Raw genomic sequence first — 24,052 nt, 5'->3', positions numbered from 1 at the left:
AACTATGGTATTTTATATATATTTGTACTCAAAAGACTATCTCTAACAGATGCTGAGTTATTTCACATAATACAGTTTCTAATTCACCGACCCTGATACGCTCCACCCCGCTACTTTCCCAGACATGAATGGACTGCGCGCAAACATCAGGGGTCGATTGTTGTTTTCGACTTCACACCGGCCGTTTTCACGCTCGAACAGCCGAGGAGCAGGCCCAGCACAGGGGATTCGGCGAGAAGGCCGCAGACATGGCCGCCACCATGTTTCAGATGGTGGGCTTCACCCTGGGCCTGCTGGGGGTGGCGGGAATCGGTGCTGCCACGGGGATGGACCAGTGGGCCACGGAGGACCTGTTCAACAGCGCCGTGACGGCCGTGTTCTCGTCTTCAGGCCTGGGGAAGTCCTGTGTTCAGAAGACCTCCGGGTTCACCGAGTGCCGGCCGTACTTCACCGTTCTGGGTCTGCCAGGTACGTTTACGTTTGGTGAGAAATTTCACCACTCGGGTGTAGAGAGTATTTCAGGGCCTACTTTTACTTTCTAATTAGTCTTTCACCTGAATAACCACATCATGAAGAGATTGTCAAACTGGCTGAAATGATTTGGGCATTCCTGACCTCGGCAAACACCTGATGAGGTTTCCGTGGAGGCCGTGCGCTGGGACGGCGTGCGGCACGGCACAGCTCCGCACGGTGCCGGTCCTTCCTCAACATCCTGGCACTGCCAGGTAAGAGAATCGCTCTCGGCGAGGGAAGAGCGGAAAGAAAAAAGGCATTTTATCAAATATTCCTCCACATGTCGGATTAGAGGAGAACATTTTCCAAAGGACCTTGGAAGGTACTTTAGAATATTTGGAAGGGTTTTAGGGCAGATTTTTTCCATTTTCCACCCCACACCCTCCCTCCCCTCCTCCCTCCATCCTTCACTCGCTCCAGTTGTGTAAAAACTGCAGTCGAAAGCAGAAAAGATGGTGTCTCTCCAGAATCGAATGGAAATTTGATGAGACATCCAAAGCTTAGCTGAGCAAGCACAAGCTTTACCAGCGTGTCACACAATGTAAAGTACATTTCCACACTCTGTACTTAACAGCTGAATGTAGTGTAGAGCATATTGTACATAAGGTCTTAAAGGCTTAAATCTAGAATAATACAGGTACAATATCTCAGGACACTGAAAGATGGCGTTTGGTTGAATGTGCTTCACCACATAGCGTGTTTGATTTATGAGTTTTTCTGTCCCCTCTGCGGGAAAATAACATAAACTGCAGTGTTTTTTCAACTTTAATCGATACTGAACTTTGAGTGTGTCGAGCTTAATCGGTACAAAGAGTAATATTTATAATTGCTGAGGCTTAAACCTCTTTCTTAGCATTAGTATTTATGTCTCAGTTCACATCTGTGTAGCTCCTGCATGTACGGGGTTGTGTGTACTTACCTTTTTGATTTGTTCTTGGGTTTTATCATCCTGTGAAGCACCTTGAACCGCCTTTGTAGGGAACTTGAACTTAGAAGGTAATTTAATTGCAGAGAGGAAGACCTCTTTAATTAGTTTTGCTTTCATATTTAAGATGGGGGAAGAAAAGTGAGTTCTTTATTTCAATGAGGATCTCTCTTGTCTTTTGTAAATCAGACAATATGCTGAGTGGCAATTTTCAGTGACTGTTGACCTCCCATCACCAATCAAAGCAACTGAGGAGACTTTTTCACTTTCTCTTCTCTCTTCATTTTGTGGAAATGCGGAAGTGGCTAAAGCAGATTCTCTTTATGTGTTTTCACTTGATTAAAGCATTTATGACTATGAATGAGTTCATTTTGTGGCAAAGTGGCAGCGATGAAATAAATACTTTCCAGGAAAAAGTGTTCAAATGTGCTCTTCACTGAAATTAATTTTAAACAAAAATGTGCACATTCTGAGGATTTACAATTGTAGGTATAACTTGAGAATTTGAAGTGAAGATGAGTTCACTGACTTATGAAATCGACTGCTTTGTTATTAGAGCTATAAGAATATGATTGAAAAATATTTTTAATTAATAATGTTGAAAATAAATACACCAAAAATAATCCCAAAAATAATAATAATTATGATAGTATTTCATATTTAATCTTGTCATCCTATAACTTAGTCTGTTATTTATTAATGGAGCTTTTTTGTTTCGAGGGAATTTAATCATCAGTATATTTCTGTTTGTCGTTTTAGGGCCTCCATACATGTGTTAAAAAAAAACATGAGAAATGCATTTTTGACATTGATTTTTTGTAAATATAATGGATGATCTTATAAATACAGGGACATAGCTCCTCATAGTTTTCTGCCATTTCCGTGTAAACTGACGTCACTTTCAAAGTGGCAAAAGCAAAACCTTTCTGAAAGGAGAACATAAGAATGATGCGTTTTCACTGGAAACATAGTTGGCTCATTGGGGCCTTAGTGTGGTCAGCAGGTGAAATTATTTTCTTAAGCGTGTGTCCTTTATGTCTTCAGCTGGGCTCCAAGCTGTCCGGGCCTTGATGATCGTCGGCGTTATTCTGGGTCTTATCGGGGTTCTGATCTGCATATTCGCACTCCAGTGCTTGAAAATGGGCAACATGGAAGAAAACCTGAGAGGCTCGATGTCTCTGACGGCTGGAATCCTGTTTCTGCTCGCAGGTGTGTGAGTGCTTTGTAGTAACTGTTGGGCTGTGATTCTGTTTTCACACCATGTGGGACTTTATTTTCAGGTGTTTGTGGCATTTCTGGGGTGTCAGCCTTCGCTAACTTGATTGTGCGAAGTTTTGGCTTCCCAGCATACGTTGACAATGGATACATGAATGTTGTTGGACTGACGGGATCTCTGACTCCCAGATAAGAAAAACTGAAATTTGATCTAAAAAAAAAAAAAAACAAAAAAACCTGGAAGTTTTCGGCTGGTTTGTCTTGCTTTCTCAGATACACACTGGGTCCCGCCCTCTTTGTGGGATGGGCCGGTGCTGCTGGCCTGATGATCGGGGGTCTCGTGGCCTGCCGAGGGATGGCTGCTGACAACAAACAACGGTCATCACTAATCTCTAAATATATGTGTATTTATATTCAACTTGCATTGATCCATATTATTTTATAAAGTACCTTATATTTGCCCATGGGGATCAGTGTGTGAAAAACGTTCTGCAGCAGGGTTGTCAACCTCATTTTAGTTCAGGGGCCACATGCAGCCTAATTTCTCCTTCAGTGGGCCAGACCTGTTAAAGAGTGCCATAATAACCTGTAAGTTTATACTTTAACATTTATCTTTGTTGTGGTGCAGAGTATAAGCGACAAAAATGTCTTTATATCCACAAAAACCAAACAGTAAATGTAGAAAATGAGGACAATCCCAACTTAAAGCCAATTTTAATTATATTTTCTGGTAAAAATTACATTGAAATCTCCAAAAAACTGTTGCAATACTCTGTCCGGGCAACATAATTGACGTGTCAGAATGTTTTCAGCTCCGGTTTGCTTGGTGGTTTGGTGTGGTGGAATTGGAGCCTCTTGCGAGCCGGTTTTGCCCCACGGACCTTATGTTTTTTTTTTCTAATATATTAGGACCATATGGTATAAAGAAGTGTTCAATATTCCATTGCTTTTAATACTAGAAACTTTTCAGAGTTGAGGTGTTGGACCAGATAAGTTTTCTTCCACTCCTGTTGAGCATGTGGAAACCAAGTGTGGTGTGGTGTTTTGTTTTGTTTTGTTTTGTTTTGTTTTGTTTTGTTTTGTTTTGTTTTGTTTTGTTTTTTCATTTTTATTGTCGTACCTTTTATGGACCCACGTTGTGTATTGCGTTTTTGTTTTGCATTGAAATAATATCACATCTATCTCAAAAAGCTTGTTTTTACTCCTTCGACCTTCACATCACATTAGATGTTGTGAACTATTTTTAACAATCTGCAGTGTTGCAGTGTTATGTAATTTGCTGGTGTGTTTGGTGGCATTCTTCAGGTACGACGGAATGAACCAGCGACCCCTTCAAAGCCCACAGCGTGGACGAACAGCGGTCCAACCACAGATTCCACTACGTGTAAAAAAACCACATCAGCCTGATGAAAAGTTCACTTTTTCTAGTCTTTGTTAAGATCTTGTCTCATTATACACAACGTTTTGGTGTCTTTTATGAAACTTTTGTTCAATCTAACTGTTCACTGACACTGAAAGTCTGATTTTATCAGACTACCATGACTCCTAACACAAAATATGCACGTAATAGGCAGTCTGTAGAGATCAACTCAATTCTGATTGTATGAGCCATTCTATCCCTGATTTACATGTTTCCACAGACAGAATCTGCTAAAAATCAAGCAATATAGAATGAATTTACAAACAGGGAGACCGCGAATCCAATTAAAGAATGGACAGGCTCCATCTTGGAGCAGGCCCAGAACAAGAAAACAGAAAACAGAATGTAGTTTTTAAAGACTAAACACTGTTAATGGATAGCTTTATGAATTTAAATATATTACAAGTGTCACAGAAGCAACGCCTACAGGTTGTATGTAGTTTAAGTTAAATGTGTCATCATACTAGCTTAGCCCAATGAATCCAGACTTTAAAGGTGCATTAAGGAGTTTGCACGTTTTATGCGAAACATCGGCCCCTGCAGGCCTTGGGCGTAACTGCAGCTTAGAGAAAAGCTCGTGCCTGTGGCTTGTGTCCATGTACGTCCACGGAAGAGGGGAACTCCTTCCTCGCTCTTTTAGTAGCGCTCGAGTAAAATTTAAGTTTGTTTTGCCTGGTGGGGTCTGTGGAGTTGTGGCAGTGCTAGAAGCCGGTCTTTTCTTACTTTCTGGAAGATCCATCCTCAGTACTGCTCGGTTGCTGCTCGTTAAGCCTCTGGCGGAGTAATGGCGGACAAAACGAAACCTAAGGAAATCAGACCAGTGGGAGCGTGCATTACGTCACATCATCTCAAATTCTCAGCAAAAAAATGCTGGTGCCGGACCGGCACTGCAACTTTCAAGTGACAATTTAACGCTGTTAGCGGTACTTGTAATGAATGTCAGGGCACAGTGTACACGTAATTGAACATTTGTAACATATTTATGGTGGAAAATAAGTATTATTAAAGTTGAAAAACTCCTTAATGCACCTTTAAACAAACTCATTCAGAAGTCAATCAAAACGTCTTATGGGAAAAACAAGTATGAATTTTACTCTCAACAGCTGTTTCCATGTTTCATCTCAGTCTTACTTACATCTGTTTGATTAGTTATTTCAGCTATTTGTTGTTTTGTGAATTAGTAAAAATCACTGTGAAAATGTGACGCTGGACACTCCGACCAGGGGGATCCAGACATCAAACCCTCTGTGTCCGTCCTGTTGACGGGACAACGCTCTCAAGTGGAAATGCTAAACTTTCATTGAGTTTTGGGGGTCCGTTCACATGACACCTGTTCACATGGTTTGACCCCCGGACGTCCTTTCTGCTGCCTGTACAGGGCGCAGCAATGTCTAGTTAATATATCAAGCATTATACCTTGGTCAAAGTTGCTCCAAATAAGGTGAGATTTCTTGAAGGTAATCACACCTCTGCCAGAAACTCATTTATCATTTGGAAGCCCCGCCTCCTTCCTGAAGCTACTTCCTGTTTGGCAAAGGGTTATGAAATGATCCCAGCAGATTCTGACTTTACAGTTTCCAGAGGCCTCACAGTTCAAGTTTCAGGTCTGTATCTGCTGTAGAGGTCATTTTTCAAAAGAATTAGACATGCTTTGAAAATCTAACAGAAGTCATTATTTCATACATAGCAATGCATTTGTTATCAAATGTAACTACTTTTAAAAGCAACAGCTCAGTCAACCCATGTCTTCATTTCAAAGCTGTTTTGTGAAATGACCTGGCCTAATGCAGGTATTGCACACTGTGGAGTGAGGCTGGTTTGCTGGAGGCCATCAGGACTGCGGAGCATGAAGCCACCATGTTTTCAGGTTACTGAACACTGGATGTCACGTCAGGCAGAGAAGAATTGCGTTTAATTCACTGCAAAGTTTTGCAGAAAGAGAAATGTTTAGAATTTCAAATACAACAGTTGATTATGACTTTAACATGTAAACTGGTTCACCTTTATTATTCATGGTAATGATGCATGTTTTTGTAGTTTGACATTTTGCTGCATGAAGTGAAATGACGTTATTCAGCAGAAGGAAATGATTCAACACAAATCACAATCAAATCGCATTCTATTGTTTGTTGTGTTGTTATTTATCCTATTAGTGCTATCAGAGGAAAATGCAGTGGTCATCAGGTTATCCGCAGTACTTACCTGTTATCTCCCGCCCTGCGGCGCCGCACCACAAACAAAACCACTGTGACGTTGTTACGCACTAATTGAATAAAGTGACTGCTTTTCCTCACATGCTGCATCTTTGATCAAATAGACCCAAACTGCTCAGTAACATGACGACCACACAGCCTTTCAATCTTAGAATATTTACTGGTGCTGGCCATTTTGTGACTTTACAATTAAAACATTGATTCATTTGAACTTCACCAGAGTGAAATGTCCAGTTACTGTGTTGTTTTGTTCCTTATATATGTACTTTGTCGGTAAACTTTTCACCCTGACAGCCAGAAAACAACCATGTAGCTGGCGGGATTTGGAAATGTAAATTCTTCAGAAGATCACTGTCAAAAAAATGAGGCCAGTGGCGATGTGCGACTCTACTCTCTGAGCCAGTCATCAAAAAAGAAAAACAACTGTCTTATACTGAAGTTTTCCTTGTGTTGTTTGGTCTCAGTGATGGAGAAATACTCATGAGGGCGGTGCCATCAGTGAATTCAGCTCTCCTTGGTTTTTTTAGGCCCCTCACTATTTCACTATGCAAGTTTTCATTTTTTCTAATTGTTTGAGATTTAATGAATTTCTGGGTTTTCACCTTCAGGTGTTTTCTCTCTTATTAACTGAAGAAAGAAATTCAAAGAACTAAAAATCTAAACTTCCACAAATCAGAAGTTGTGGTTTGTTTTGGATAATGTGCATTTCCTGCATTAAGGCCTGTTTAGGAGATCCAGTTTGTATTTAGTTCACCATACCAACACTACATCAGGCTTCTGTATTTGTATTTGTATTTATTATGATCTCCATTAGTTGTAGCTGGTACAGCTAATCTTCCTGGAGTCATCTCCACGAGACAATACATGCTCCTCACATACAGTATTACACCAGTTTAACCAAAATAACCAATATAACAGATAACAATTCCCCTTTCCCTCCCTCACTCCCAGCATTCACGCCCATTCACACACACTCGCTCAAATGAAAAAAATGAAAAAAGGGAATGCACATGCAGTTATACACATTCACAACACGTTGATGTGAGGCACACCCTCCATACCTGAAAATGGAACCCGGATCCTACTCTACTGCTACTCCTGTGGTACAACAGATACCTAACTCATGTATCAAGATTACAACAATTGCAAATATTTATGACATTACATTGTAAGAAGGTGCCTTTTCAAAAAGATTTTAAACTGACATTTACTGTTTGCATTAATGACATGTCTTGGTAAACTGTTCCAAGCTGCCATGGCTCTGTACATAACAGTGTTTTTTCCCATGATTTGTTTTCACTGTGGGTGATTCAGATCTACCTTCTGTAGCATGTCTGGTCTCATGATGGTGTACTCCACAACTAAAGTGTAATGTTTGATAAAGTACAATTGGCAATTCTGTTGTAATGATATTTCTAGTCAGATTTAGCAGTGAAGCTGTAAATCTTTCCCTAATCTTTAGCCAAGACAGAGCATTATGCATCCAGTTCACATTAGTTCTGAGTTGACATTGAAGAGCACAGCGTGCTGCTCTGTTCTGCACTATTTGTAAGGCCATCAGGTCGGATTCGGCAGCACAAGACCAGACTTCAGAACAGCAATCTAATTGCGATAGTACAAGTGTTTTAATCACATCAGAGATCATGCTGAGCGGTAACAGACGAGAACATCTACGAACCATTGAAAGACTCCTGCCCATCTTATATACTAAGGTCTGAATATGTTCAGACCATGATAGTTTGTCATTTATAATTATTCCAAGAAGTTTGGTCTCTTGTACCTGCTCAACATTGACATCTGTAATGACCAGACTCAGTTTGGGTTCATTCATCAGCATATTCCTGGCACCAAATACAATACACTTTGTTTTGCCTAAATTTACAACAAACTTATTGTTTGTAACCCACTCAGCTACCATTTGGAAGTCACTCATCAAGGCAATTTCTAGATCTTCTATTTTAGTTTCTGATGCATAAATAGTAGAGTCGTCAGCGTACATTGTTTTTGATTTTTGTAACACTAAAGGTATTAGGTACTATTTGTGTATATAGAGAAAAGGAGTGGACCTAAACAACTTCCTTGTGGTATACCACAACAAACAGTTTTACCACACGATAAACTTCCGTTGAAAAATACTTTTTGACTCCTATTTTCTAAATATCTCTGGAGCCAGAGTAATGCTGTTGAACTGAACCCGGAACATTGCATTTTGCGTAGCAGAAGGTCGAGATCGATAAGATCAAAGGCTGAGCTGAAGTCTAAAAGCACAGCTCCTGCTAACCTTCTATTATCTAATGCCGTCAGCCAGTCACTTGTCATCTGAGCCGTAGCAGTAGTGGTCGAATGGCCTGCCCGATATGCATGTTGATAATCTGTTTAAATTATTATTTGAGAAATATTTTTGGTTTTGTTCAAATACAATCCTCTCCATAATTTAGCTCACAGCAGGCAACAGGCTGATCGGTCTGCTGTTAGGACCACAGAATGGTGCAGTTGAGCTTTTAGGCAGAGGCACAATTTTAGCTGTCTTCCACACACAAGGATAAACATGCCTCCTGAAACTTAAATTTATAATGTGCACTATTGGGACAGCAACTGTATTAGCAACCACTTTCAATAATTTTGAGGCAATATTGTCTATTCCAGCTGGCTTTTCTTTACACTCCAGCAGTATTTTCCTCACTTCTTCAATGGTTACACTAGTAAGTTCAAATGTACAATTTTTCCCTGTCATAATAGTATTTGTTATAAGCGTTTCTGCTTTTATATTACCAGTTTGTCCAATTTTGCTTCTGAAAACAATAATTTTATCACAAAAATAATTATTTATGTGATTGGCAATTTCCATTGGCTTTGTTAGAAAGAGGCCTCCTGAGTCGAGAAATGATGGAGTAGATTTTTCTTTACGTCCCAACATATTATTGAGAATACGCCATAATTTCTTATCTTGTTTTTCATTTTCAGTCAGGTATTTATGATCCCAGCAACTCACAGGACTTCAAACTATTAGAGCTTTTATTCCAGGAATAAATGTAAGTTTCTCATTCAACTGTCCAAAGATATCACCTGCAGAGAGAAGCCATCGCTTTTGTAGCTCTAAACCTTTCACTTGGACTTTCACTCATGAAAACGCAGCCATTCCTTCAACAAATAGGTGTTAGTATCATTATCTGAACTATGGCGTCATCTACTGGCCAACTTCTGCAACACCACCACCAGCAGCAGCAGCAGCAGCCTGTCAGGGCAGGGAGAGGATGGGTGTTGGTGCAGCATCCTTCCTCCTTCTTATCCTTCTTATATATATATATATATATATATATATATATATATATATATATATATATATATATATATATATATATATATATATATATATATATATATATATATATATAAGCCTATTTTACTGAAGTGCGTGTTCAATATCTAGAACATAAATAAGATTTGTGTATGTGTGTGTGTGTGTGTGTGTGTGTGTGTGTGCGTGCATGTGTGCGTGTGTGTGTGTCTAGTGATGGACTGGTGTCCTGTCCATATCATAGTCTTCAGAGATTTGCTGCACCGCCCTGCACAGGACAGAAGAGTGAAGCAGGAGGACCAATGGCTGGACGTGTTGACACTGTTCCTCAGACGGATGTCTACTTGGCGGAGGATTACTTTTGCTTTACTTCAGCTTTTTTTTTTTGTTTTTTCTAAATCAGATTTTTGGACCTTGGCTTCAGCTGCATAAGTGTTGAGCAGAATGCATGAGGGACCCTGTCAGGAAATAACAGATGACAGTACATCCACCCATAGAGGATGGAGATCCTGGTTCAGAGGCTCAACCCTCCTCAGCAGCCACGGAAAGACAGCCCTCTGATCAAGACATGGGGTTTAAGACAGAGAGGAGCAGCACCTGTAGGACAGGTTTGAAAATCAGCACGCTGGATGTCTGTGGACCCCTCACCATCAACGCTGGTCCTGCGCCTCAGCCAGCCTCCAGCTCCACACGGTGGAGGCCTTGATGCAGACCTGATGCCGCTGATCTGGACCACAGTCACTAAGTGGCAATGATGGCGCCTGGACACCCGCACTTGTAGTTTCCCTCGTAGTTCCAGGAAACATGGCCAGCTGTGGCTGTGCTTTCTTCTTGTTTGTGAGGGTATGGATGTAAATCACCTGGTAGTCCTGGCTTCACTGCTGTGTCTGTGAGCTGCATTATTATTTTCACCTGTCAGTTTAGAGAGAGAAATGATAAAACTATGACACTAATAAGATTTGATATCTCAGAAAAATACAGTGCTGATATTGAGAAATTGTGTTAAACTGTAATCATTTAAAGCTAATAAATCTAAAAAGTAGCACTTCAGGAATTGCGTGGACCGTGATTGGCAGATTGTTAGAAACTATGAGCATCCAGAGCATCTCTGGTGGAACTGCCTCATCTCCACTGTCACTAATCAAATGATCCTCAGTTGGTGAAGGTAAAAAAAAGCCACTCAATGAGTGAGTAAATAACCGAATCCTAGGAAGTTAAAGTTAAATGTTAAGTTAAATGTAGGAGTCAGGTGGTGGACCATTTTCACTTCCAATACCAGCAGCTGGTGGAACCTCTCCTTCATGGTCTGACTCTGTCTCAATACTGTCATCCCTCCTCTCATCCCTGGAGCTTTTACTAAATACTAAATTAGGCAGGAAGCAATTTTCAACAACTTCAACTGAACTGTTGAAGTTGTTGAAAATAGCTTTTTTCTATTATTATTATTATTATTATTATTATTATTATTATTATTATTATTGTTATTATTATTATTATTATTATTATTATTATTATTATTATTATTATTATATTATTATCAATTTATTTTTTTTCTATTATTCTGTTTTTTTTTATTGCTGTCACAATACACAACTGTTCAAGAAACAGATACAGAAAAAGAAATTAAAAGTTTAGTGTACTTCACCTTTGTGCAGGTTTCTGACAGCAGGTACAGTCATCCTACTGCAACACCTAATTAGAATTAATTAGCGCCACCATCTGTTTTGGTGGAGAACTGCCATTTGAGGTGCGCGCTTGACAAGCATCCGTGTGGAAACACCCGTGTTGTACTGCGATGCGTCCAGCAGGTGGCAGCCTTTCAGCTTCATCACTGGTGTACGGCCGTAGAGTCCGGCCAGAGAAGAAGCGGAAGTGCTGCAGCAAACTGATGAAAACTTCTTAGTCCGGATTATTTTTTCCGTCTCTGCCTCCATGCAGGACTTCAGGGATTGATTGTCCGCGGGCGGATATGCAGACTCGGCCTCAGGTGCTCTTCCCATATGGACACAAACAGCGTTGGTGTAGCATGCTGGTTGATGTTGTTTTGTTATGCTAACAACAACAACACGCTACATGTGCCATGCTCGACTTAATCCGAGTAGAATGGGGATTAGGCGCTAACAGCAGACTGTTTCTCGCCGGTCCAGCGTCGTTAACAGGGGATCCTGGTGCAGACGGTGCCGCCCCGGCTGTGTGATGGGGCTCTGGAAGATCATGATGCCGCAGAAGATCCAGCTCCTGGCGGTCCTGGTGTTCGGGGTGGCCGTGATGCTGATCGAGAATCAGATCCAGAAACTGGACGAGTCGAGAGCGAAGCTCGGTGAGACGCTCCCGGCCGTGGAGCAGTCATCCTGACAGGCGTCGCAGAAACACAGCGGGTGGTGTTCGGTCTGGAGAACTTCAGTCCTGCTTCACCACACCTGATCGCAGCGAGGAGTCTGATTCTGGGCCTCCCGGGAGCTTCTCAGTAGATCCAGGCAGACATCTCCCAGGGGGGACCGCTTCTGCCATGTACCATGAGACAAACATCAATTCAACTTTTTACTGACATGATTAACAGCTAACTGGCCAGCAGCGCTATAGGGGGAGGCGGTTCATGAATAATAACCTTCCTGCTAAATGTGTTACCATTTCAAAACGCTGGTCACAACTTTCTTCAAGAATATAATGGTGTCCGCCATCAGTCTCTGAGGAGTCCTCACATGTCCTGCTCTCCGTCCCTCTCAGAGAGCGTCCTCCTCAAGCGAGAGGTGGCTGAGACTGAGCGGCGTGTCGGTGAGGACCAGCCGCCGCCGGCCAGAGGAGACAACACGGTCATCATTTACAACAGAGTGCCCAAGACGGCCAGCACGTCCTTCACCAACATCGCCTACGACCTCTGCAGGAAAAACCAGTTCCACGTCCTGCACGTCAACATCTCCCGAAACAACCCTGTCCTCTCTCTGCAGGACCAGGTGAGCGAGCAGGACAAGTAGGACTCCAGCTCCCACACCAGCTGGTTTCCATTCACCCTGGTGCTTCTGATGCAGCAGAGACAAAGGGTTCAATCACACTTTCTCTGGCGTGGCTGCACGCTGCTGTGCTGCTTCAGAAAAGTTCTGCTTTCAGATGACAAAGCTTTAACCACGCCCTGAGCAGGGCTGGGTAATAAAACTATATAGATATTGATCACTAAATAACTTTTCCTCCGTAGACATATGAAACACGGCCAATAAGCTTTTGGATAGATTCCATATTTCAATGGTTTGACCGATAATGACAAAGAGCTGCTCCCTGCTGAACCGATCATGTGTCTGGAATAGAGCCATGCCGAGGAGCAGCCGGCCTGCTGCAGCCGTGGACCCCAGCAGTGGGGGGACGACCTGTCCTGCTCTCACTGTGCTCCAGTCTTCCCTCCACCGTCCAGGAAGCTGCGACCGCACTCCGCCCAGCGATGCCAACCAATCTCCCAAAACTCGAGAAACAGAAGCTGAAATTCAGCCAGCTTTTATCCCTTCTTGACCCTGAGAGAGAGAACTTTGAATTTTCATTTTTTTAATTTTTTAATGACAATCAAATAACCCCTCATTTTTGTTTTTAGCTTGGACTGGTTTGTTGAGATATGCGACTGTGAGCCAGTATTATTAGTCTTAAACTTCACTGCCTGGATACACAGCGCTCAACTCTCTGGTTTTGAACATCACTAATCTGGAAAACTTGAATTTGTCTACAGAAGTCCTCCTCAGTCACTGTTGGGCCCACATTGCTTTCTGTTTCATTTGGGGAAAGACAGCTGAGCTGACTCGGTCTCACTGAAATGTCAATCTGGTAGAAGCTTTCAGTGACTTCAGAACTTTAACATTCATCTCAAGCACCAAACTGCAGCTACTCTTTTCCATATTGAGCTTGTTTTAATCTGTCATCTCCAGATTCGTTTTGTGAAAAACATCACCTCATGGAAAGAGAAGAAGCCCGGCTTCTACCACGGCCACATGGCTTATCTGGACTTCGCAAAGTAAGATCTTTCACCTCCGCTGGTGGTGATAGTATTCACAGTACTTAGAAATGGTCAGTTTGTATTTGTCTGGAGGATACACTTCATATATTGTCAGCTCTGATCAGAGAGAGTCGTCCAGCTCTGCTCCACTGTCACTCCTCCTTAATAACGCTGCAGTTTTACTGATGGAACAGGTTACAGGAACATGATCACTTCCTGCAGTGGTTCAGGCCATGTCGGGTCTCCAGTTTTGCTGTATGTGATGGTGGAAAATTACATTTTCCTTTTGTCAGAGAAAACCACAAAAGGTCACTTTCCATTTCAGTTGAGTTCAAATGATTTTATTCTGCACATTTGCTAGTTTAGTTTTTATTAGTTCTGTTTTTCTTTTTGTAATATGGTCCACTGATTGATGCCATTTGTGGCCACGACCCACAGTAATCGCAGCTCAGAGAGACAACAAAGCAACAATACTCACAAGAAACTTTCCTTTCTGTCAAACGCCCTTCTGGACGCCACCATCCTTTAGCAGTCGTCGGGTTTTCACCTTTCAGAAATGCGTCACATATTTCACCGGGTTCCACCACAGGCCTCTTGGTCTTGTATTTACACACAGTCATACTCAGAATAATCCAGAGCTTTCTCCCGACTCTCGCTGCCATGATGCAGCTGTGCAGACTCGCCTCACAGATCTGGGAAAGAAAAAGTTTAAATCAATAGATAAATAAAAGGCTGCAGTTTGGGGACCGGTTTGCCTTATTCGTTCAGGTACGGTGTGAAGGATAAGCCGCTGTATATAAACGTGGTGCGGGATCCCATCGAGCGCCTGGTGTCGTACTACTACTTCCTCCGCTCTGGTGACGACTACAGGCGAGGCCTTCGACGGAGGAAACAGGGAGACAAGCAGGTGACGATCAGCAGCTCTTCCTTCTGAACCAGTGACTGTGTGGCGATGTGCTTTACTTACAGCGGGCGTTTCCTTTGTGTTTCAGACCTTTGATGAGTGCGTGTCTTCAGGAGGGCCTGACTGTAAACCTGAGAAGCTCTGGATGCAGATCCCTTTTTTCTGCGGACATGTTTCAGAGTGCTGGTGAGAGAGCGGGACTGACTGCTCATGGCTGCTTCCTTATGGCTTGTGAAGGTTCACTGAACACTGAATGACACTCGTAACCACAATCTTAAACACCCTCTGATCTTATTGTTTCTGTCCATTTTCTGTGGTTGGAGCAGTCACTGTTCTTTGTGAAGATACCTTCAGCAGTTGATTAAAAACATGATTTCCTACACTTATTTTTACTTTTTGCTGTTTGGTTTTTGGGGGTTTTGTTTGTTCAGGAATGTCGGCAGCCGCTGGGCTTTGGAACAGGCCAAATACAACCTGATGAACCAGTACCTGTTAGTAGGAGTGACCGAGGAGCTGGAGGACTTCGTCATGATCCTGGAGGCAGCGCTGCCACGATTCTTCAAGGGAGCCACTGAACTCTACAGAACAGGTAGAGACACATGCAGTGGGGACGCACCGATCCTGAGTATACCGCCGAGCCGAGCTCAGAGAGAACAGAACCCTCAGACAGAACAGAAGAGCGAAAAGCTCGCCTGATCAGGACCTTCAGGATGAACGCAGGCCGTGAAAGTGGAGCCTCGCCATCCCCCTGAATGTGGCTTTTAAGCAGGAGGTGTCTGAGTACTGACTGCATTTGTAGTCTGTCTTACATCATTTTCATTTATTTTAATAGAATCTCCAAACTGCGGAGAGGAGTGAGGAAAACCTGCCGGCTCAGATGGAGATTTCTCTCTGAGCCTGACGTGTTGCCACATTCTCGTCGTGCTCCGATATCCTGCAGGGTCGTCATTTGGCTGATTGATCTGTTTCAGTGGAGGCATCCTGTCAGAGTAGGATTCAGAGATTCTCCAGAACAAATACCTGTGAAGTCAGGCTGCTTGGCTTGCTGTTAGATTCCATACAGCTGGTTTGACTCCAGAGTTCAGTGTTTTCCAGTACAATCGTCCCAGAAATGTATCTGCCTCCAGCTGTGCTCAGTTTGTTGGTTATCTTATCAACAACCTTTTTGGTGTCCTTCCAGGTAACAAGTCCCATCTTCGGAAGACCAATGACAAGAAACCCCTTACCAAAGAGACGATGGAGAAGCTGCGGCAGTCTGACGTCTGGAAACTGGAAAATGAGTTTTACGAGTTTGTACTGAAGTACTTTCAGTTTGTGCGTGCACATGCTGTCAGAAAAAAAGATGGAGAACTTTACATCCTGGCCCAGAGCTTCTTCTATGAAAAGATTCACCCCAAAGCAAACTGAAGAAGCTGCATGGGGGGCGCTCAGAGGAATTTCAAGTCAACTACACTGGGAGAACAAGACTGTAAGAGACGCAGTGTTTATAAGGAGACCTTTCACAGAAAGTGGCTGTTGGACTGTACAAAGGAATCTTCACCAGGGTTTCTTTTAAATCTTGAATTTCTGCTGCTGTTGTGGTAGTTTAACATTTCGTCCTTATTGAGTCCAAACACAATGGACCATCAGAAATAGCAATATTACAAGGTATAACTTGTTTTTGAGTTGAATTTTCCAGGGAAAAGGGGCATAGCTGAGTTTGGTTTGTGTCATTTTTTCACACTTCACACTAGATTTGAGATGCAACTGTACTTATTTGCATTTTGTAGGTTAACATTGGTGCATTTGTACATTCCATAGTGATATGCAGTGAACGTTTTTCGGACCAAATTAGGGGGGGGGGGGGGGGGGGGGGCGGATATCCTGAAGTACCTGCTCACTGGAAATGTCTCCATGTGTTTTAACGCTTCACAAAAATATTTTAATGATCAAAATGTTGCACCTTTAGTGACAAAAAGCTGTTTAAAAGAAGCACAAGAGAGAAGATTATCAAGAGCAACTAACATGGGTGATTACAGGGTTTGTTTTTCTAAGCAGGCAGATACTGATAGTGCCTTTCCTCAGATGTTTCAGGAAGTCCTAGTTTTCAATGTTACTTTTTCAGTGTTTTCTCTTGTTGGTTTGTTTTTTTTCCCCCACACTGACCACCACATTAAACCCCCAAAGTATACATAACTGTAGATGTTTTGGCCTCGTTATTTCACATCAGTTCTGTTGTGTTTGTGCATGGAAGCAGCAGCAGCACACAGTGGCTGTAGTGTGAGCACTGTGGAAGTATTTCCAAGTATGAAGCAAAAGCAACTGAAATGCCACCTTATGGGGTGGAAATGGCAGAACGCCTTTAAATCCAACCAATTTGATGTGATGTCTAAAACAAAATATTTTGTGTTTGTAGAGCCTGGTTGACAGATGCTGAGCCACTGCCATACTTGTATGTGCGACAAATAAAAATCTAATCTAAATCTATTCTGAAAGTTGTGTCTGATTGAACATTCAGAGTGCTGCCAACAACCTTGACTGGACATTTGTATTGAGGACAAACATAAAAGCAAATGTGCGATTTTACTGTCAGTGTGGACCAACGAACACAAGAACTTCGCGAGCAGTTTTGGAGAGGAACATTGAAAGTGCCGTACAGCATCTGTATCCACTGTTCGAGCAATATTAACGTCTTCAGCTTACTTCTCTCCATCTCTTTCTGTTTGCATGCTGTCCTCAGCTGTTGTTTGCGCATCACAGTGCTAACTAAATGAGGTGGTGTGTCTCAACGTCTTACAGCCAGTATACTGTTTAAAACAGATGTCTTCACAGTTCAATATGTGGCCCCGTACTGGAATATATATACGGAACACATTGACGGGATAACCCCCCCCCCCAAAAAAAAAAACAAACAAAAAAAAAAAACAATAGAAGATGCGGTGAAGAGCAAGAAGTGAGCTTTTTTTCAATTGTCCAATCAGCTTTCTCTGACATCACTTTGATTTGCATATTTCCCATCATGCACCTGAAGAATCGGTTGCAGTGTGACCGGAACCGGAGTGGATCTGTGCCATTACACCAATGTACAGCGGTCCAGTCTGTCTGTTCGTGCTGGACGTGGTGCGGCAGACAGGACGACCACTGTACCGGGTGTGAGACGAGGCTGGGGAACCTGCTCGGGGACCGTGATCAGATGAGAGGTCTCTCTGGCCCGTATCTCACACTTTGTTTTTTCAGCAAACCTTTAAACTTCCCAAAACTTATGTCAAGGTTTCCTACCAATGGAAAAAAACTGATAGAAACATGGACTTGTTCTAACCTAACACTTCCGGACAGTGTCTGGCACAATGGTGTATTGAATCATTCATTTAGAGGACATTATGTGAAGTCAACAGCACTGGTCCTGCTGCAAATGGGATTGTTTTATCAGAAACATTGGCGTTTCGACCTGCCAACTGCATCCTGCTGTCCCCGTGGCGTTTCCACTGCAGAAGAATAATCTATGAACTGAACAAATGCTTGAGGAGCAGCTTAAGTGCTCAAAAGACTCAGTGCTTCCACACAGTTTCTATTAGTCACAATGAAATCATTTTTAGGTTTTTTTTTTTTTAGGAATAAATAAATTAGCCGTTTCAAAGGTGAACATCAAAAGTGTAACTTATTTGCATCCAGTGTCCACAAGTCACACAAATTATACACAGACTCCATTATAGTCAGCCACTGTTGAGAATCTTTATTTCCTGTAGCAGTTTTATACTCTTACGTCTTAAACAAACTTGAATGAGCTGATCCTGTTAAGACAAAGATATATCAACTTAAACCCTGATCCCATCCTTATGTCAGTATCTTGATAACATAACAAAAAGGTAATAAAAAAAAAATTTAAATTAAACTTTCAAAATTACTACATATTTCCAAAGTATGGATGCTGCTTCAGATTGCAAATGGGCCTTGAACAGCACACTTTGGGGACCATTCCTCTTTCTTCTGATTCTTCTTTCGTCTCCCAGGTGCTTAAGCGGCGGCGGTGGCAAAGGTGGCAGCAGCACTCCCTCCCTCAGCAGTCTTCTGCGGCGCTTTCTTCACATTTGAAATGGGAACACGTTCATCTTCAGATTTGGCAGAACTCAAGTCCTAAATGAAGGAAAGCCCATCCAAACTTCAGCACAATTGAGACATAAACTTCATTAATCTGATCTATTCCCAGAATTAAAAAAAAAAAAAAAAAGAGAGTGTAGTGAAATGACGTGGTCAACGCAGGAAGAAAACCCGAGTTGGATTGTCGGCTGAGGCCTGGTCGGTCCGAAAGAGGACCTTTACCCCCTTCTGACTCTTTGGATAAAACGGGCTTGGCAGATAAAATGAGAGAAAACACTGATGAAGACCACTCACCTCAGATGAAGTCGTCTGTTCACTTACAGTTTCTTCCATCTTTTTCTTCACGGCACCTTTTAATATTTTACAAGATTTCTTTCAACACACTTCCCAAGCTTGTCACTGCAGACTGATCTCTAGCATTGAAACTATACCTCCTTTCTTGGGTTTTGGTTCGTCTTCGGCAGCTTTTGGAGCCTTTTTCACATTTGGGTCAGTGTTCTCCACTTTGGACTTCTTGACTTCCGGGCCCAGCTGAAAGACATGAAAGATAAAAAGCAAATATTTAAGTAGAAGTTGCACGCCTCTGGAAGTAGCTACAGATCTGATATCTCACCCTAAATTTCGCCATGGCTCCTGCAGTGACAGTGGAGTCAGCAGGCCTCACTGAAGAGTCTTTTTCTAGTCCTTTTTTTAAGCTGTTGCGCACCAAGTGCTTCAGCTGGACCGGGTCCAGCGAGGGGTACGTCTGCTTGATGTAACTGAATCGCTTGGGAAGAACCGCCTTTGCGCGAGTCCAGTGATTTAATTGCCTCCTTGATCATAAGCACTCTGGAGGGATGAGCCGGAGGTTTGCGCACTGCTGCAGCATCTCAAAAGAAAAACATTTTGTGAGGTTAAAAGTCTACAAACACTGCAGAGCTTCATGTAATCACACTGGTTGATCGTCATTTACCTGACTTCGTCTCCTCTTTCTTCTCTGCTGGTGCGTCACTTTTTAGAGGCTTCGGCACTTCTTTACAGTCCAGTGGCATCTTTTTGGGAGGCACCATGTGAAACAACACACCTCAAGTAGATCCTACAGCGATCTGCTGGAGTTGCTGTGCCACACTGGCTTTAAGCTGCCTGGTGGAGTGAGACCAGCTGAATCCCATCAGGAATTGAGTCCCAGCCAATGGGGACACAGCCCTGAGACCAGCTTCCACTGAGGTGATGTTTGAGAACAGCAGCTCCCGTTTAACTACAGGTGTGAGCAACGAGTGCTCCTCGGTTTGAGGCTGCGTAGAGACATGGTCTGACTGCGGCATGCAGCTGAGGGAGATTTAGGCATGACAGCAGATGGAGCCAGTTTGGGGGGAAACTTTGTAGCCCATGCTGGAGAGGTAGGCTGCTGCTTCGATTAGTTAATTAAATTTCATCACAACACAGCGTTAGTGATATGTTACTTCTCTTTCAGGAAAAGTCCGCTCACCTTGTCCCTCCATTTGTGACAGAGGTAATGGTGTGCAGTGGATTGTCCTGACGGCAAACGCCTTGACTGTTATTTCAGTTATTGAGCGACTTCCACATAGCTGTAGGACGGGTATGTTTTTCAAGCTATTGTTTTAGGACTGTGAAATAAAGTTAGTTTTGCTTTTAACCAATAACTGCCCATTTTTCTTTGTGTCTGCACGTCTCAGACTGTTTGGATCCGCACCACAAAAGTCACATCAAAACGTGTGTAAATACCAGGAATGGTGTGTTATGACTTTTCTCAGCGTTTCGGTGAAACATAGCCGAGAAAATGGTCAAAAACCGGCAATGAGCCTTGTTGTGGAAATTCTATTAATAAATGCACCAACGATGAGTTCCTTAATGATTCCTTTAATTCCAGTTGCAACAGGAGAGAAGTCAGGGCTGCTCAGTCAGTGTGAGTTCTGCCATTCTGAGATACAGGCTGATATTTATACCCTGTCCTGCCACCCTGAACCCCTGTGGCCAGGGGCAGACATGTTAATGTCATTAACATGTCTTCGAGGCTGCCTTCAGTCAGGAAGGGACACATATTTAACATATGAAGTGACAAAGGAACAGAAAACCCCAACAACCCAACCCACTTCAACCCCGTGTGGCTGCCGATGCATCAGAGAAGAACAGCATACAGACCACAGACACCTTTTGGAGATTACGCCCGGTCAGGGGGAGACACATCTGTTTAGCATATAACAGGACAGACAGGAATGACATTCCCCCCTTCTCAGCTATAGTTGTGTGAGGATCCCAGGGGGCCGTCTGCTGCGGAAGACTACTTAAAGTTGATAACCATCACATACATCAAATACATAAAAATTTCCATCACAGCCTGCTGAATGGAACTATTGGCTTCCATGGCAACGATCATGTATGTCATACAATCACACACACACACACACACACACACACACACACAGATTCAGCAGTAGCTTGCAGGCACAAAGTCAAAATGTCTATTGGAATTTTCTTGTTTAAATAACAGATAATTGAGATCGCTCTGACTCAGGGTGGGACAACATCACAACTTGGGCCCAAACCCCACAGACCGAGTCCCGACAAGCCGCTGGGGTCATTGAGATGGATCTCAGGTCGTCCCACACACAGACGGCATATACGTAGACGGCCCATTCACACTGCTGAGAACTGGAGCCGACGTGCCTGCGTGGCGGCCATCTTGGCACGGTGGACCTCGCTTCCACAGCACATTAAGGAATGATATGTCTCGTTATAAACGTGGTCATAAATCGATCAGTTTTCAAATTCTGTTGTAGTTTATTATAAACATCAGCCATGGAGGACACAGACATAAACAGAATGAAATGAACTCAAACATATTAATTATATTAAGTTTTATTTTGTTTCATACTGAGTTTCAACATGATAAATGCCATAAACAGTAAAGCCTTGGATGCAACATCTGTCTCATAAAAACCATCTGCACATCTACAAACTACTATAAACTACTAGAACTATAAAATACTGGTTTATTGATGATGTTTAGTTCTGGCCATGGCGTCCAGCATCAGTGTCTCTCATCCAGATTCAGTCTGATCTTCCTCCAATCTTCTTCTCAACACCTTCTTTAGGTCAGGTTTAGCGTTCACTGAAGTCAGCCACCTTTGGGAAAAATAAAAAATGCAATCTTTTAAATTTCAACCCCCCAAAAAAAATAAAACAGAGAAAATAAAATATCTTAAAGCTCAAAATGTATCAGAATGAATAATGTGATGATTTCATGTCAGCTTTTAGATCGATAATTTTCATGGTTTGTTAGAAGACATGATCAGGAGAACTACGAAATTTGTGTATTTAATGTTGTGTTGTTACTTGTTATTCAGAGATGTTTCTTTATCTGACTTTTATTTTGAAAATGCGGGTTTTCCGGAAGTGTTCTTATTTTGAAGGGCCGTTTTCTCAGAGAAATAGCAAGTGTTCAGACACTCACAGAGAAGATGTAAAAATCTCCATGTTTTCAGCTCTCTCTTCTTTCAAAACATCTCTCAACTCCGTTCAAGCAATGCCGTGAGTAATATTTCATGTTTAATAAGTTACAGAAAGATAAAACAGATGATAAAATGTGGTAAAAAGTGATTGTTTCTGCATCATATAAAAAGTATTTGTGTTTCCAATTCTGGCCTGCAATACTCGAGACTGATGGCATGTAACATTGTTTTATTTTGTGTATTTCAGTTTTTACTCCATGTCCATGTTGAAATGAAGAGCCTTCAGTAAATGTTCAACTTTACTACACGACTCTGTCATTTTTGGAGTGGAGTTTAGCTCGCTGTTGAGCTGAAGTAAACGCGCTTTAGTGAGAACAGCATAAATGTATTTCAGCCAAAAGAGGGTCTCAGGTTAGTTATTTCTCCAGTAAGAAGCTGTAAGCACCAGTAACATGTAAAGCAAGCTTTATTTTATAAGAAGAACCTGGAGCCGGAGTGAAGAAATTCAATCTGCCCCGTCTGGGTTTATTTCACTATTTACAAACCAGCTGTCTCCATGTTATTCTTTATATATACTTTGCCAGTGAAAAGTGATTCTAGTATCTGGTTTCATTAGAACATCCGTAAGAGAGACAAATTATCCGGCATCTTTTCCAGTTATATTATGTTGGATTTTGTTTTTAAGACATCCAAGCATCCTGTGTCAGAGCTATACGTGACGTTTTTAACAAATCAAACCGTTTGGAAATCGGCGGAAAATTCAGTGAATAATTCCACTTTTAGATGAAAGAAAGCCTCTTCCCTCCGTATCTGCACCGCTGCCCCTCCATCCACCATGCCAGGATCTCCACCCTCAGCGTGGTGTCTACTTATATGATGTCTATGGGAAACCGGAGACAAAAACAAACATTCAAAAAGCTCAGCAGCCAACAATCACACAGGTAAAAAACACTACATGTGACAGAAGAGATGTAAACAAATCCTCTCATTAACCTGAAGTGCAGCCTTGGGGCCCTCTGCTGGACAGATTCAGCATTGCAATCAGCAAAAAAAAAAAAAAATGCTTCTCCCACAGACATAACTCGGTCGATAAACCATAACTACAAACGTGACAAGGTAATCAATCAATCAATCAATCAATCAATCAATCAATCAATCAAACTTTATTTGTATAGCACTTTTCATGATAATAAAAAAAAACAACGCAAAACACTTTGGTGGACACGTTTTAATCCGCATATTCACTACGCTGTGAAATATTAATGCAAAATTACGAGACTGAGTGGTTTATGCGAAGATGGAACTACTTACTAAACATGGCGTCTGGGCGTAGTGATCGCAAAAGAAAAAGTATTTCCCAGTATTTGCTTCAATGTCGTAACGCTACAATATTATTTGTTGGTGTTCCACAGCGTAGTGAATGTGTGGATTATAACGTGTCCACCAAAGTGTTTTGGGGTTGTTGGATTGTGCATTTGATGAGTTTGATGAGAGGAACCAAAAATACCATTCACTTCCATTGTGTCCGTCCCGAAAACCTTCCCCGACTCACCTCTGAATAAACAACAGCTCGCCCTCACCAAAAGAGTAAGTATGCTGTTCGAAATGACTAAGGAGTTGTGCTAAATGGGCCAATTTGCCAAAATGTTGAAGTATCCCTTTAAAAGCTTTATTAAAATTAGTGCCAGTTAAAATGTTGAAGGTGGAGAAGAGGAAGCGGGGGTTGTCTTTATTGTCTGAAATAAGTTGAGAGAGGTGGGAAGTTCAGGTCTGTTTAGCAGCATTATTGTAAATTTTGAGTTGTTGACGTAGAATCTGGTGATGTACAGTCAAATTGGAGTTCCTCCACCTTCTTTCAGCACTCCTGCAGTTTCTTTTCAGTTTGATGATTGCATCGTTTTTCCTCCACGGGGGTTTGGGATGGCCCTTGACTGTTTTGGTTAAAAGTGGATGTAGTGTTCTGATAAATAATACAGTCTATCGCGAGACTAGAGTAGCGACACTCGCGAGATTAGAAGAGAAAATCCGGAAGCATGTTGGAGCCGAAAAAGTGTGTTGA

At 42.2% G+C, this 24,052-nt stretch overlaps 2 protein-coding genes across 4 annotated transcripts; both read left to right on the top strand.

Moving 5' to 3' along the window:
• Window positions 1-248: 248 nt before the first annotated feature.
• Window positions 249-3,288, top strand: LOC115381975 (claudin-18-like). The gene is made up of 5 exons (XM_030083620.1): window positions 249-468; window positions 2,483-2,647; window positions 2,719-2,813; window positions 2,898-3,031; window positions 3,282-3,288. The coding sequence occupies exons 1-5, from the start codon at window positions 249-251 to the stop codon at window positions 3,286-3,288; spliced, it is 621 nt and encodes a 206-aa protein (XP_029939480.1).
• Window positions 3,289-11,444: 8,156 nt separating this feature from the next.
• hs2st1b (heparan sulfate 2-O-sulfotransferase 1b) lies at window positions 11,445-16,898 on the top strand. 3 transcript variants are annotated; one of them, XM_030082855.1, is made up of 8 exons: window positions 11,445-11,571; window positions 11,732-11,904; window positions 12,312-12,538; window positions 13,493-13,578; window positions 14,329-14,467; window positions 14,553-14,650; window positions 14,896-15,053; window positions 15,645-16,898. In XM_030082855.1, exons 2-8 carry the CDS (start codon window positions 11,781-11,783, stop codon window positions 15,869-15,871), a joined length of 1,059 nt encoding a protein of 352 aa, XP_029938715.1. In that variant the 5' UTR covers window positions 11,445-11,571; window positions 11,732-11,780; the 3' UTR covers window positions 15,872-16,898. The 3 variants fall into 3 exon arrangements, with proteins under 3 accessions (XP_029938715.1, XP_029938719.1, XP_029938716.1); XM_030082856.1 differs by lacking the exon at window positions 11,445-11,571 and having other exon boundaries at window positions 11,638-11,904; XM_030082859.1 differs by lacking the exons at window positions 14,896-15,053; window positions 15,645-16,898 and having other exon boundaries at window positions 14,553-14,654.
• Window positions 16,899-24,052: the final 7,154 nt, after the last annotated feature.

Source organism: Salarias fasciatus, chromosome 23 (assembly GCF_902148845.1).
Source record: "Salarias fasciatus chromosome 23, fSalaFa1.1, whole genome shotgun sequence".
NCBI classification, from domain to species: Eukaryota; Metazoa; Chordata; class Actinopteri; order Blenniiformes; family Blenniidae; genus Salarias; species Salarias fasciatus.
The sequence above is the reverse complement of the archived record's forward strand: the minus strand, read 5'-3'. Positions and strand labels throughout refer to the sequence as shown.